The sequence below is a fragment of the Cordyceps militaris genome (genome assembly GCF_000225605.1).
Source record: "Cordyceps militaris CM01 unplaced genomic scaffold CCM_S00003, whole genome shotgun sequence".
Lineage (NCBI taxonomy): Eukaryota > Fungi > Ascomycota > Sordariomycetes > Hypocreales > Cordycipitaceae > Cordyceps > Cordyceps militaris.
In genome coordinates, this window is record NW_006271971.1 from 1461240 (window position 1) to 1475385 (window position 14146).

Here is a 14146-nt window from a genome sequence, read left to right on the forward strand (position 1 = left end):
ATGTTACATCGGTCCAGCCAACATTGTAATAATGTATTGGCATTGGCAGTATGTATGAATCATTACTGAGATCGTCTGGTTACTTGGCCGCCAAGTAGAATCAACGACTGACAGAATTATTTGAAAAATTTAAAAGTTTGGGTAGATAGTTTAGTTTTACAAGGTCCCCGCAGGCGTCATTTGCCCTTTTCAGGGATGGTACGACGTAAAATAGAAATACAATACAATACAATACAATCAACGACTGACTTTGCTGGCGCGGTAACTAGTTCCTTCGCAGCACCTAATTCGTACTCATCAATCACAACGTAACTAGTTACGGACTAACTACGGATACAGATTACTGTCTGTCGACTTGAACGTGGCACTTGCAGGACACTAACTTTAGCTGTGCATCAAACAAATGTAACCTCCCCGAGAAGCGGGCTGGGCCAGTCAACCACCCGCCTCCTTCATCTTCTGTTCTTGACCCCTGTCACAGCCGCCCAGCCTTATTACGAATAATTCATACTCCGTACTCAGTATTGCCCAGTGTCGCCCGCTGCCACTATAGCATCCATCGGCCAGGATGCAAAAATTACCGGCAAACTGGTACTCCGCAGAGCGCAATGCTAAACTTGGAACTCGGCAGTACCACGGCGCGCCGATATTGGACAATGGCAAGAGGAAAACAGCTCCTGGCCTTGGCAGTCGGCGCATTATGCAGTTGTTCAATGGACGCCGAGTCCTAGGTAGTTAGACGTGTCAGCATGGGGGCCGTTTTGACTTCCCAATTTCGCAGAGTTGGCGGGAAATGAAAGCGCCGAGTGGACGGCCTGCCCTCGGACGCTACGAACTAGCTTTTTTGCATCTCCCTTGAATCTATCGAGTCAGTTTGTACGTGTGCCGAGAGGCTTCCGATGGAGAGCCGTTGGCCAGCAGTCGATAGATCGAGCCCAGCGTCTTGGGGGGACAAGACGTTTGGTTCCGAGCTGGTGAAACCCCAACCCGAGACCTGTCGCCATTGGTCCCAAGACGGCAAGCCATGGCGAACCGGTGGAAATGTGGCACGAGTGCATCAAAATCACTGCGTGGGGGCGCCGCAAATAGCAGACCGGGGGGAGGTCAATAACACCGAGAGAAGCATCAACTAGTTGACCGATGGGGCCCCCGGAAGGGGTGTAAACCGGTCTGGGTCTGGCAACCAGGTGTGTACCTCGAGGGCTCCTTGTATCATGATTGGCAGCTTGGCGAGTCGTAAGCAGCGACAGCCGGGCCAAGGCCGGAGGCTCGTTGGCGTCGAGACCTCGGACCTCAATCCACAAAGGTTCGTATGGCGTATTATGGCTTGCTTCTGCTCATCAGTAACACGCCGTGGCTCGTCTCAACCCTCGTCGCTTCTCGTTTATTAGCCCGGTCAACTTGGCGAGGTTTGCGGAAACGGAATCAGGGACAGTTGATCCTGAGCGGCCGAGGAACCTTCAACTCCCTCCCATCTCCCATTCAGTGTGATCTGCAAATGACGTCTATGTACCAGCACCTCATCTCTAGCGCAACGCCAAGTAATCGAGCTGGCGTTCGGAACATTGTTTTCGCACAAGCATGCATTTGGTTTGGGACCGATAGTCAGTCTAATCATGTAGTTGGAAGGTGCATGGCCACACCCACATCACCAGCCAGGGTACCAGGTTGTTGATACCTGTGTCCGTAACGCATTATTGGCCTTTTTGACGACTGACTAGTAACCAAACAACGCGGCTGACTGGGCGCTGAACCATGCCAAGCTGGCATTGTAATATGTACTGGGTTGTTAGATGGGGGTACCGGTGGGTGCCATTCAGATACACACAAATCTTGGCTCATGGCTAAATTTCCTACGGCTATTTCACCTGGATGGAGAGGCGACGGAAAAAGGCATCTATCTGCAAAGACACTACATCGACTGTCTGTAGTACAACACAGCAATTAGCGTTAGAAACATAGCTAATCACAATCACAATCGAGCGACGCAAAGTGTCTGCTTGACGTATCATTATTATTAAATTTAGCCTGAAATGGAGCCGGGGAAATAGCCACATGGCGCTAGGAAGTGGCTGGCCTTGATGGCCAACGCAGCCTCATTTCTCATACCTAGCTAGCATCACTAGTTAGACGTGCGGCCAACAACCCGCCGGCCGTTAAATGACCAAGATGAGTTTCAGTACGGTAGAAAGGCCGAGAAAGCCTGGGTAGAGGAAGTTAATTCGGTGGAGGTGCCTGTGTTGCTGGAACAAGGTCTGCAGGCAAGGTGTAACAATAGTTTCTCTCTTCACGCAAAGGATGACTTGGCAAAAGGCTGACCAGTGATGAACCGAGACTCGAGAGTGGATTGCTCCGGAAAAGTACATGGTGTCAAGATGCCATGTGGTTTGATTCCGCATCTCCACGGAGCCAGCTTGACCGCCACCGGCATCTTGTGTTGCTTGTTAGCTCCAGCCCTGCATCCGAGCCACGAGGCATGATCGCTTGCGTATCCATCCGTAGGCTGTAGGTTACGGAGTAGTTACAGAATAGTCTCTTTCCAATAGTGTCAAAATCCATCCATCGCTCGTCTCATCTAGGCAAGAAAGAGGAACCAACTGACTGCTGCTGGACCGAGGGACACTAAAAAGGGTGCTAGCGCAACCCACCACTGGGCTGATCGAGGCCGTTTATTACTACCAGTCGCATTCCTTGTCGGTTCTCTAATCTATCTCGCCGCCGGGGGTTGTCATGCGGGCGTGTCACGGTCCCAAGGACGCTGCGCTTTGATGGCGGGCCTGAGGCTAGGAAATGGAGGATCTACAGCCTCAGCAGATTTATGGACTGATTTTCTCATTTCAACTGCTGAGAGATGGTCATCCCGTCCATCCTTTTCCGGATCGTGAGTGAACTGACAGATCATGACGAACTACTGTCCAATGTTACAATGTTACACTGCAACTTGGGAGGCTCCATCGCAGCCTCTGCGACCCCATCGTCTAGTGTTTCATTGCAGCAGATCGTCTGTAACTAGCCCAGTATCCTTGAATTGCAAAGGACCCCGTGCGTAGATCGGGGTATGGGGCTCCCGAGAGGCTTCACTGCCAGTCGTAGTTGTCAAATGGGAGGTTATCGCTGCTGAACAGCTTATTAGATATTACTGGCTGCCACGACAGTCCCAGCGTAACTAACTACTAGCGGGGAACTGCTAGTTTTGGCTACGGAGTACGCACCGAACCATCATATGTAGTTTTCGAATGGGGATCCCTGTAGACCTTGGTTGCGACAGCTAATACGGGCCGGCCCCAACTAACTAACTACCTGCTGCCGCAAGCATCTGATGTTGTCCTCGAACCCAAAACCTCGTCAGCGACAGCGGCCCTCCCTCGGTGACAGTATCTTGAGGCTCGGCTCCTGGTCCTGCTTCGCCTGACTCGCCGGCAAAAGACAAACAAGCGCAAAACCGACGAGTGCCCTCTCAGCATAACAGAGCCCTACCTGAGACTGGCAAGGGTCGCAAGCCAAGGGCAACCTGGCTGGGCGTGCCGGTGCATTGCAATCCATATGGGCAAGCTTATCATGTTAGCGGCGCCCTTGTTGGCTAACGGAGGCGGTCGCTGTTACGTACGAGCCCCCAAAATGCCACATGCTCGACTCGTCCTGGTTCGATGGCAGAGCCACTAGAGCCCAAGGACCCATCTTCCCCGAGGCAAAAATGCGTTATGGCGCGCGCTAGGGGCTGGAGACAATCTCGGAAGTTATTAATCGAGAAGGGTCAAACAGGATGTGCTGCTAGGGTTCACGCCGCCCAGCCAGGGCAGAGGCTAACTAGTTAACTACGTATTAGTTACTATCTGCCAACACAGTGCCCAACTGCCAAGAAGCAAGTGTGTTGCGGCGCTACGTTTTGGACTACCCTCGATTCTGCATTGTGAAAATGCCAGCTAGGTCTCGCCATGTGCGTCCTACTTGGAACCGGGGGCTTTTCGGGCACAAGACGGCGCGTTCTCGCCTTGTGCCGGACCTGTGCGTCTTGACACCTTGTCCAGTTGTACATAACGCGAGCTTGCAACTAGTTAGCTTGAGATGTGCCGGTCAACGATGAATGGGTCACGAATCGGGAGGCTCGGCGACATCCCGCCCTTGCACCACACCACAGGCAGAGGCATGAGCGTCGTTACGACTCATGGGCATCTTCTTGGCGTCAGAGCACAGTACGAATAAGTTAGACAGAGCTCGTCTGGGAGCAGGAAGCGCTGGTAACTTGTACCCTCCCGCACACCCCGATTGCAGAGGGGCTGGCTGTGCGCGCCGTCCATCTCAATAGACCCTCCCTCTTCATTCCCTCGACCGTTGTGGCGTGGAGAAAAAGGCGACGCGTGTGCGCCGCCCGACGGGCTCACCGGTGCCATGTGCCGTGCGGCGAGGGTTTACTAAAAGCAAGACAAGCAAGACGTGATTGACATGCATCCAGACATGCTCAGACATGATAGGCCCGTATCATTACCGACACACAAAGTCACCTTTTGTGCCCATTGTTGCCCTTGTCCAAGTATAACTCAGACATTGGATGCCAGCAGGGAGCAAAGGCGCCGACCAGAACGGATTGCGGAGGCCAACTCACTAACCAACCCATGGGTGTTTTAGGTTCCCCAGTCCCTTTACCGTACTCCGTAAGTAGTTAACTAGTCTCTGGAAGAGGCATGACCGCATTGTCATTCATGACTTGTGGCTCTCCGACGACGACCAGACTATCCGCCGTACCAACTTGGAAGTTAGAAGTCTAGGTAGCTGCCAAGTCGGGCAGTTGCCAGTCGTGCACCAGCCCAGCCCTAGCCAATGTGCCAGGGCCAGTTCCCATAACGAGACGCCCGGCTTGTGATTCATGGATGGACAAAGTAATAACTAACTACCAGTACGGAGTACAAGAGCCGCTGCCCACATGGGGTGGTCCGAAGGTCGTCCTGCCCTGCCCTGCCCGTCCCCCGTACTCCATTCTCCTTGAAGCCCCCGTACCCGGCGCACGCACGCCACCACGGTATTATAGGTGTGCTGCGGTGATGCCGTGACAATACTCCATAATATGATGGAGTGCAGCACATATTGGAAACTGCCCGAGCCCGTCTATTCAACCATTTCCCTTGCCCTTCCATTAAGCTTCTTGTGCATGACAAGGCACATCCCGCAACCGCGCCAGGCTACCCATTGACGGACCCAATACACCTCCTCCTTGTCACAATTCGGTTCTTGTCCGCTGAATCGACGTCTTGCCACTGTTGGACTGGGAGGAAAGCCAGAGCCAAGAGTTCTTGAGATCGCCGCCCACTATATACATACACAGCAGTCCCTCTCCACCCACCAGCCGTTTTGGAACCTTCTCTCGACCTCACTTGCCGACCGGGGCTTATTTTTTATATTTACTCGGCCTATGCCTTTCCGAACTACTCTTCCTCCATTCATTTTCCAATCTCCTCCAACTTGAATTGCCGGTTCGGTCCTTTCTGCTTCCACCACTTCTGCATCCTGCCGACACTGGGCTGCTGTCTTCCTTTCCCACTTTCGAAACGTTCCTGGCACCCATTTGCCAGCTCCCCTGAATAGTATCTTCCTAATACCCTGGCACAGATCCTCCCTGGCCGCCAGAGGGAACACAGCTGGACTACTTTCGCCTCTGAATCTGTGTGGCATCGGCTGTGTCTCACATTCACCAGGCCGCATCCCTTGACCAAAACCCGGTTCTTCCTACAGAATCCTTCCAAGAGAAACCGCGAGCAACACCATAACAAAAGCAGACCGGGGGAACTTGCTGTCCTTGAAGGGCTAGAGGCGCGCCAGACGAGCTTGGCGTGACCGCAGAGACATTGGCCCGGTTGACTGTCACACTTTATTACTATTTAGTTCCAGAGTCTCACGTTCGGCCCTTTGTTTGCGAGACTATATTGAGACACATTCTGCTGGCTTCGGCGCCGATCGTTGTCCTTCGCCTATCGAGAAAGACCGACGGCGAATACTCTCGTGCTATGCTACGCGGCGACGACGGCGGATCTGGAATGTCAGTGTTTTGAAGCATCTCGAAATATCTGACGAGCGAAGTCTATCCAAGAGCCCGACTTCTCCTTGCAAGTGTCGATACTATATGACCGATACGCCTCGGTTTTTATCTGGCGACTCTTGTCCCCGACACATACACCACGACAACCGACTAGGCGGCTGTGCCTAACCTTGAAGCTGTTTCGAATCCGGAAAATTACTTCGCCACAGTGTCGACGATCAAGCAGAAGCCACCGACTACCATCATCATCTGCAGGACAAACCTTGTTCCTGCTACAGCTCGCCGAAGCGACGTGGACAACCGAAACCACGCAACACAGAGTTGCACCAAGATATTGAAACTGCCAGTACCACCACCCAGCTGTCCTGTTTCAGTCAAATTCCCCTTCGGCTGTTTCTGCTTGTGTACGCGTACAGAAACTTTGGAAAAAGGGAACATCACACAAGCACTTTCCACGCTGCCGCAAGCCGCAGTGCAACCGCAATTTCCATTAATACGACCACACAATCGCATAGTTGGTTCCTGAGCAGGCCCGAAGCGTGATTGTGACAACGACATGCACCACGAGCGTCTTTTTTAAAAACAACATCTCGTGGAAACCTACGAATCCAGCAAAACCCACCCAGAGTTCCCTCAATGCTATCTGTCAGCAGACCCGTGGAGAGTGCGCCTTTCCCCCCAGGCAATCGCCACGGCATTTCCAGCAGCATATTCCATGAAGGACAACTTTCTTTGTATCCGCCGAAACAAAGAGTAGAGCCAGTCTCTAGGCACCGAGGATATCCATCTCCGCCTATGTCTGGATCTCCACCGTTCGAGTCGGCGCGGACTGCCCAAGACGTGAATTCGTCTGGTAGAAGTCCTCACCACAGCATGCCCTCGCACTCTTCGCAAACAAGGTGGCAAACTGAACAGCGATCTGCAAGGGCTGCTGAGGAGCCTAGAGGTCTACTCCCATTATCCAACACCTTTCCGCAAGAGACGCCCCGTGGACCCCATCTTCGTCGACCATCTGACCACCGACTACCGCCTTTGTTGACTTACAACACACCCGAGTCTGTCAACAATCCGCACGGCACGCAAAGACAGCCATACGACTCGCTTGCGTCGTCAATGCCTCCTCAACACTCGGCATCGCAGCCTCGAAGCTCCATGCCCGAGTCTAGCGTCAGGGCTCTGTCTCCTAGATCACAACGCAAAACAAAAGGGCATGTCGCTTCGGCGTGTGTTCCATGCAAAAAGGCGCACCTTCGTTGCGATTCACAACGGCCTTGCGCGAGATGCGTCTCTCATGGCAAGGAAGACACTTGCGTTGATGTACGGCACAAGAAGAGGGGACGACCTCGCTTGAGGGACGACCGTGAATCGCGTATGGATCCCGCCCGTTTCTCCCATGCGCAAGATGGCGGCGCCGGAAAGATGCCAAATATCCGGCCGGCCTCAATGGGGCACCACCCCATGTATGATGGTCCCAGCAGCGCCCCTCGATCGGCCCCGGGCTCTGCTTTCCCATCCCCCGAAACTCCAGGCGCTCGGTACTTATCCCGAGTGGTGTCTGCCGACGCCACTTTTCAGGGAGACAGGCAACGTCGACTTGCAGCCGAAGCGCCGATTGTCTATATGAGAACGAGTATGGAGGTTGTCAAAGCCTCGTCCTCCTTTGCAGAGGCGATTGGTGCCAACGGATTCGTCGGAAGAAGGATCATGGAGATGGTAGTCCCCGAAACATCAGAGACGATGATGGACCTCTGCAATGTTTTGAATAGCGAGCAAAAGAGGAGAGAGCCGACATATCTGCCGCCCATCTTCGACAAGGGTAACGAAGCCGCGCGTGCGTTGAGTTTTGCCCCGGAAATTGTCAACCGCCTCGAGTTCAACCACCAAGCGTATGCCACATTTAGAGGTCACGATGGACAGCTCCGATCATATCCCATCCGGTTGGGTCTATTGAAAGAGGGTTCTTTCTTCTTCATCGCGGCTCTGCTCACTCTTCAAGCGCGTCCTCACTACCAACCGGGTGTCCCGCACGCGCGCAATGTCGGCCATGCTATGCCGCGCACTTCACCAATGCATGGCGCTCCTCCTCCAATCGATGCCGCTTGCCGTCAATTCAGTGAGCGTCCGTTGGCGCTACGCAGAGAAGTTGGAATGGGAAGACAATCCACTCCTCAAGGAACTTCGCCTACCAGCGCCTACCAGTCCATCTACTCGCCCTCGCCTCATGGCGGCGAATACAGCAGGGCATCTTCTCTGCAGATTCCTCGGAGCGAGCTGGGCGCGCCAACGCCTGCCCGTCCAAGTGAGCCGCGATACACACTGCCTCCAATTCGCTCGTTGGCGGAGCGAGGTCGCGGCACGCCGGAAAGAGATGGCAAGCAAAGGCGGCTTAGTATCGGCGGCCTGATCCATAACACTGGAACATGAAGCAGGCTCTTCTCATCGAAGCACGCATGCTTTGAATAGTAATGTATGATGATGTGCTACCAACGTCGCGCTTACGACTAGCGCAAGTTCGTTAGCACATACAGTAAAGAACAGCCCAGAACAGTTTCCGTGGCACCAAATTAGATATTAAATATTCTTATAAAAGTATTATACTCAAAATTCACTTCTTTGTCAATACACGTGCCTACATAATCACAAGTGAGAGAGTGGCACTTCAAGCCTCACAGTGTTTAGACTGTCGTCACGTGAAGTCGCGAGGCAATCGCGGTGCGGGTCAAGATGCAATCGTCTTCTTCTTCACGTGCACGTTTACCACGCCGTCTCTGAATCTGCTGGTCGAAATCGCTCAACTCAGATGCTAAATTCAGCCACAATGAGATAATTCGAGGCCCGGAAGAGCTCGCAATGTTCAAAAAATGGCTGATATGATGGATGTCGATGCTGTGGCTGGCAGCAAACGCAAAGCGGATATGGACAATGACGAGCCCGCACCGCCACGTCGGATTCGCGTAAGAAAACCAGTCTGGTCGATTGCTGGTTCTGAAAATTACTAACTGTTGAAAAAGGCCCTGGATATTGATGTAGTGAACAAAATCGCCGCTGGTGAAATCATTGTTGCCCCAGTCCACGCGCTCAAGGAGCTCCTGGAGAACTCCATAGACGCGGGCAGCACCGCATTGGAGGTCCTTGTCAAGGATGGTGGACTGAAACTTTTACAGATTACAGACAACGGATCTGGGATTCAGAAAGACGATCTTGCCATTCTATGCGAGCGCCACACTACGTCAAAGATTGTCGCCTTTGAGGATCTCACGGCCATTTCCACCTACGGCTTTCGTGGCGAAGCCCTTGCAAGTATCAGTCATATCGCACATTTGACAGTCACTACCAAAACAAAAGATTCGGCTCTAGCCTGGCGGGCACATTATCTGGATGGCAAACTTGCGCCTAGCAAGCCAGGGCAACCAGCAGAACCCAAAGGCGTCGCCGGTCGTCCCGGGACCCAAATTGCCGTCGAAGATTTGTTCTTCAGTCTACCGACGAGACGCAGAGCCTTTCGGTCGTATGCGGATGAATTCAACAAAATCATAGACATGGTCGGGCGATATGCCATCCACTCCGCCGGGGTCGGATTCACATGCAAGAAGGCTGGCGAATCGTCAGCAAGTCTATCGATCCCAGCAGCCGCATCTGCGGTTGATAGAGTGCGTCAGATATACGGCGGAGGCGTTGCAAACGAGCTAGTTGACGTCCTTGCTTCGGATGCGCGCTGGGGTTACAAGGCGAGCGCACTGGTGACTAATGCCAATTACCATATCAAGAAGACAACTCTAGTGCTTTTCATCAACCACCGCTCCGTCGAGTCGACCAATATAAAAAAGGCGATTGAGCAGGTATACTCGGCTTTTTTGCCAAAGGGCGGGCACCCCTTTGTATACCTGAGCCTTGATATTGAACCGGCAAGAGTCGACGTGAATGTGCATCCCACCAAGAAAGAAGTGCATTTCCTCAACGAGGATGAGATTATCCAGGATATATGCAACGAGATTACAGACGCTCTCAGGGCCGTTGATACAAGCCGCACATTTAAGACCCAAACGCTCATTCCGGGTGCACGGCCTGCTGACCATCCCGCGAAAGACGGCGAGGGACCAGTCGAGACAGTACTGGCCAGCGGCAAACGCGTGCGACGAAACTCCAACGACTTGGTGCGCACCGACACATTCGAGCGCAAAATCACCAGCATGTTTGCGCGCACAGAATCCGGCGACGCGGGCAGCAGCGGCGGCGGCCGGGCAGAGGAGCCCCTGGCGGTCCCCGAACCCGTCGAGTACGAAACCGTCGACCGCCAGTTCTCGGCGTGCGCGCTGAGCAGCATCCGACAGCTGCGAGCCGAGGTGCGAGACGGCGCCCACCACGAGCTGACGGACATGTTCAGCACGCACACCTTTGTCGGCATCGTCGACGAGCAGCGGCGCCTGGCGGCCGTCCAGGGCGGCGTCAAGCTGTTCCTCGTCGACTACGGCCACACGTGCTTCGAGTACCTCTACCAGCTCGGCCTGACCGACTTTGGCAACATGGGCGCGCTCCGCTTCAGCCCGCCGCTCGACCTGGAGGAGCTGCTGACGCTCGCGGCCACCGAGGAAAAGGCGCTGCTCGGCGCCGCCGACGACGAGTTCGACACGGCCGCCGTCGTCGCGCGCGTCCGGGACACGCTCATCGACAAGCGCCAGATGCTGCAGGAGTACTTTTCGCTCGAGATCTCGCCGGCCGCCGAGCTCGTCGCGCTTCCCCTCCTTGTCAAGGGCTACACGCCCCCGCTCGGCAAACTCCCGCGCTTCCTGCTGCGCCTCGGCCCGCACGTCGACTGGACGAGCGAGCGCGCATGCTTTGAGTCGTTTCTGCGCGAGCTGGCCACGTTTTACGTGCCCGAACAGCTCCCGCCGGCGCCCATGCCAACCGGCGGGGACGGGGACGGGGAGGACGAAGGCAGGGAGGAGCTGCACCCGGAGCTGCGCAAGAGGAGGCAGCACGTGCGGTGGGCCGTGGAGCACCTATTTTTCCCGGCCTTCAAGTCGAGGCTCGTAGCGACGCGCTCTCTGATGGACGGCGGCGTGCTCGAGGTGGCGAGCCTGAAGGGCCTGTATCGAGTCTTTGAGCGTTGCTGATGGGCTATTGTATGGAGAGCTGTTTGCTCCTGCTGGGTTCTATATGGCGGGTTCTATATGGCGCTCATTAATCTGTTGGGAATGCGCAATCATGTTTTACAATAATAATAGAGAAATGTGTTGCTTGGGAATGGGTCAATCCATATTTGCAATCGGAGCTATATTCAAATAACAGCCAATATGTGAACCTATATGCTTTTATCCTTCTATTGCTTCTTCTTCTTTTTCATGACATGCGTTTCAATTCTTAGGCTTGTGCTTAACCTTGTAGGAGATGAACCTTGTCAGGTTCATGAGGACCTCATCAGCCCGCAGTCTCAACTCCGCTTGGGTCTTCTTCTCCACCGACTTCACCATGACCCGCACCTTGGGGATGGCCTCCTCCAGATGCTTGACAAAGTTGTCGGCCCAAAACACGTCGGCGTCGTATGCGTAAGCTTCTTCGCCGTAAATGTCAAAGAGCTGGTTGAGCGCCTCGACGGCTTCGGCGGCCGGGGTCTGCGGCAGCGCCGAGACGACGGTGACGAGAAACGTGCCGAGCTCGCGGTTCATGTCCGCGGGGCACGGCTCCAGCGCGAGCTGGCCCACGACGCCGATGCACTTGACGCCGAGACTCTGGAAGGGGTCCTGGTCCGGCGCGTCTTGCCTGGCGGCGCTGCCGCCCCTGGTGGCCTGGTAGAGGGTGATGAACTTGCGCTGCTCGCCGGGCTGCAGAGGGGTCTTGCTGCGCAAGGCACGGGCAATGGCCCAAGAAAGACCGGTGACCTGCGTGGCGAGGCCGAGATCGGCCGTGTCGGAGGCTAGGATGGGCGAGATGACTTGTTTCCAGATGGACTTTGCGGTTGGTGACCAAGCGGCGAGGACGCTGGCATTCTGGGGCTCGGAAAAATCCACGACGGAGAGGGACCACGCAATATTGTTGAGGGCGGAGAGGGCATGGCCCTGCATGGCCATGGCAAGTTCATTTGAGGGTTGGGACGCGGCAATGCGGATGAGCTCGGGTAGCGCTTTTTCTAGCAGCGCTTGCAGAACGGGATGATCATCAATGTTTTCGTCGTCATCGCCGCCAAGGACCATATCCATGTCGGCTTGCATTTCTTCAAGGGTCATCTCGTCCTCATCTTCCTCCTCGTGCATTCCCTCGCCCCCGCTCTCTGAGTTTACATCATCATCCGCCTCGTTCATATCTAGGTCATCGTCCACGGCTTCTTCTTGGGGAGCAGGTGGTTTGTTCTTGCCAGCAGGGTGGGAAGCTTCCGCAGGGCCACCCATGGCAGCAGTCAGGCTGGTGCCAATAGAGGCAATGGTCTCGAGGGCAAGCTGCTGGTACTGGGCCGGGTCGGACCAGCTCTCGCCGGTCGGCGGCGGCTCATCAGCAGAATACGAAGCGAGAACTTTGGTAAGAGTGGGTATTAAAATGGACTGGTCGACTTTGGTGGGCACGGATGCATCTTTTAACGCCTCCAACGAGGCAAAAAGGTTGTGTAAGACGGCGCAGGCCAAGACGCCCTCCCCATCGAGTCTGTCCTTGAGCGACAGGAGCGTCTCAAAGGTGCTGGTGCCGGAAACGCTTATAGCTTGTGCCAACTTGTCGTTGTCCTCGCACAGCAACATGAGGCAGGCTAGGGCGTCGGATCGGAGTGTGGATACGCCGTCGGATTCGCCCGAGATATCGTTATGTTTTGTGATGAGGACGACGAGAAGCTGTGTAAGCGTAGTGTTGGATGCGATAGCCTCGAGCATGTCGTCACCGGCCTCGGCCAAGGCTGTTAGGAGGGACAAGAGAGAAGCGATAATGCTGATGATTGTGTGTTGTTCGGCTTTGGGGAGTTTAGAAAAGGCTGGTTCGGTGGCGGTGATTCTCTGTATGAACTGCAGGTCCCAGTTAGTATTCAAGGACGTGCGTGTGTGTAAGAGAGACCACCAGCCGTGAAAGCAACTCACCTTGTTTGAAGCAAACTCAATGGCCGTCAGGACATCTAATCGGAAAAGGTGAATGCAGAAATCTGCTTCTTCTTCTTGGGCAAGCACCTGCAGGATGCCCCATCCTGCAGCGCGGCTCTCGAGAGCTGTGTCGGTGATGGTCTCGTTGAGGACGGTGTGGACGATTTGCTCGCGAAGCAGCAGCTTGCGGCACTTGGTGTCGTGGATAATGTTGGAGATGGCAGACGCGGCGGCGGTGCGCTTCTTGGTGTCGGTGCTCTTGAGGTCCTTGATGACGGGGAGAATCTTGGACTCGCGCAGGGCGGCGAGCTCTGGGTCCGAAGGCGGCTTGACGGGTTTTGCGATGGGATCTTTGCGCGCAGCGGCGCGGTTGCGTCTAGATTTGGCCATGGTGGGGAAGGGTCAATCTTGTATTTCCAACTCGTTTCTAGAAGCGCTCCAGGGGTTGCGAAAGAGGGATAGTGGTGAAGCTATTTGGACATTTGACTGAGAAGACAAAATTATCGTCGTTGCCCCACCAAGCCTCCAAAATCTTTTTGACCCAACCTCCAACCTCCAACCCCTCCCTCTACCTACCCTAGAGTACCTACTAACCCTTAGTAGGAGGTATACCTACCTAGTAGGTATACAGCAGCGACGCGGCTAAGCTCTCTCCAGTGGAGTCGCAGCGCAGAAGAGGAGTAGTTACAGTGGAGAAGGCGCTGTAGTCCAGTGGACTCGGCTGATCCACTCCCGCTACAATGCCCTACAAGGCAGTCAAGGCACGCTAGAAACTACAAGTTCCAGGCACAACCTGAAGCGCGAACTCGACACCTTCTCCAACTCGTCCAGCCGCTCCTAAGAAAGCCTGTACTTTTCCTGGCTTCATCTCCCGACAACGCTGTCCCCTCCCGACGTCGACGCCGACTTTACATTTATTTCTTGGCCCGTTGCCTGTTACCGAGCACCATATATTTTTCACATTCGGAAACGCTCTGATACTTGTCGTTATATCCTTTGCGGCGCAATGTGACATGCTTGCTCCCTCAATATCTTGATTTACCCCGTTGAGCTCTGC

General features: G+C 54.5%; 10 protein-coding genes across 10 annotated transcripts; 5 read left to right on the forward strand and 5 right to left on the reverse strand.

The window, feature by feature from the left end:
* Positions 1 to 31: 31 nt before the first annotated feature.
* CCM_04078 (uncharacterized protein) lies at positions 32 to 739 on the forward strand (the record flags this gene model as incomplete). Its single annotated transcript, XM_006669226.1, has 2 exons — positions 32 to 52; positions 554 to 739. 2 exons carry the CDS (start codon positions 32 to 34, stop codon positions 737 to 739), a joined length of 207 nt encoding a protein of 68 aa, XP_006669289.1.
* Positions 740 to 861: 122 nt separating this feature from the next.
* CCM_04079 (uncharacterized protein) lies at positions 862 to 1026 on the reverse strand (the record flags this gene model as incomplete). Its single annotated transcript, XM_006669227.1, has 1 exon — positions 862 to 1026. The coding sequence occupies one exon, from the start codon at positions 1024 to 1026 to the stop codon at positions 862 to 864; it is 165 nt and encodes a 54-aa protein (XP_006669290.1).
* Positions 1027 to 1214: 188 nt separating this feature from the next.
* Positions 1215 to 1931, forward strand: CCM_04080 (uncharacterized protein; the record flags this gene model as incomplete). Its single annotated transcript, XM_006669228.1, has 4 exons — positions 1215 to 1310; positions 1430 to 1604; positions 1660 to 1682; positions 1794 to 1931. The coding sequence occupies 4 exons, from the start codon at positions 1215 to 1217 to the stop codon at positions 1929 to 1931; spliced, it is 432 nt and encodes a 143-aa protein (XP_006669291.1).
* A 92-nt stretch (positions 1932 to 2023) lies between these two features.
* On the reverse strand, positions 2024 to 2366 carry CCM_04081 (uncharacterized protein; the record flags this gene model as incomplete). Its single annotated transcript, XM_006669229.1, has 2 exons — positions 2024 to 2113; positions 2166 to 2366. The coding sequence occupies 2 exons, from the start codon at positions 2364 to 2366 to the stop codon at positions 2024 to 2026; spliced, it is 291 nt and encodes a 96-aa protein (XP_006669292.1).
* A 362-nt stretch (positions 2367 to 2728) lies between these two features.
* On the reverse strand, positions 2729 to 2902 carry CCM_04082 (uncharacterized protein; the record flags this gene model as incomplete). Its single annotated transcript, XM_006669230.1, has 1 exon — positions 2729 to 2902. The coding sequence occupies one exon, from the start codon at positions 2900 to 2902 to the stop codon at positions 2729 to 2731; it is 174 nt and encodes a 57-aa protein (XP_006669293.1).
* A 24-nt stretch (positions 2903 to 2926) lies between these two features.
* On the forward strand, positions 2927 to 3715 carry CCM_04083 (uncharacterized protein; the record flags this gene model as incomplete). Its single annotated transcript, XM_006669231.1, has 4 exons — positions 2927 to 3001; positions 3051 to 3056; positions 3376 to 3560; positions 3655 to 3715. The coding sequence occupies 4 exons, from the start codon at positions 2927 to 2929 to the stop codon at positions 3713 to 3715; spliced, it is 327 nt and encodes a 108-aa protein (XP_006669294.1).
* Positions 3716 to 3740: 25 nt separating this feature from the next.
* CCM_04084 (uncharacterized protein) lies at positions 3741 to 4036 on the reverse strand (the record flags this gene model as incomplete). Its single annotated transcript, XM_006669232.1, has 2 exons — positions 3741 to 3803; positions 3896 to 4036. 2 exons carry the CDS (start codon positions 4034 to 4036, stop codon positions 3741 to 3743), a joined length of 204 nt encoding a protein of 67 aa, XP_006669295.1.
* A 2631-nt stretch (positions 4037 to 6667) lies between these two features.
* On the forward strand, positions 6668 to 8455 carry CCM_04085 (C6 transcription factor, putative; the record flags this gene model as incomplete). Its single annotated transcript, XM_006669233.1, has 1 exon — positions 6668 to 8455. The coding sequence occupies one exon, from the start codon at positions 6668 to 6670 to the stop codon at positions 8453 to 8455; it is 1788 nt and encodes a 595-aa protein (XP_006669296.1).
* Positions 8456 to 8892: 437 nt separating this feature from the next.
* Positions 8893 to 11145, forward strand: CCM_04086 (DNA mismatch repair protein Mlh1, putative; the record flags this gene model as incomplete). The annotated part of the gene is made up of 2 exons (XM_006669234.1): positions 8893 to 8985; positions 9043 to 11145. The coding sequence occupies 2 exons, from the start codon at positions 8893 to 8895 to the stop codon at positions 11143 to 11145; spliced, it is 2196 nt and encodes a 731-aa protein (XP_006669297.1).
* Positions 11146 to 11385: 240 nt separating this feature from the next.
* Positions 11386 to 13479, reverse strand: CCM_04087 (Armadillo-type fold domain containing protein; the record flags this gene model as incomplete). The annotated part of the gene is made up of 1 exon (XM_006669235.1): positions 11386 to 13479. The coding sequence occupies one exon, from the start codon at positions 13477 to 13479 to the stop codon at positions 11386 to 11388; it is 2094 nt and encodes a 697-aa protein (XP_006669298.1).
* Positions 13480 to 14146: the final 667 nt, after the last annotated feature.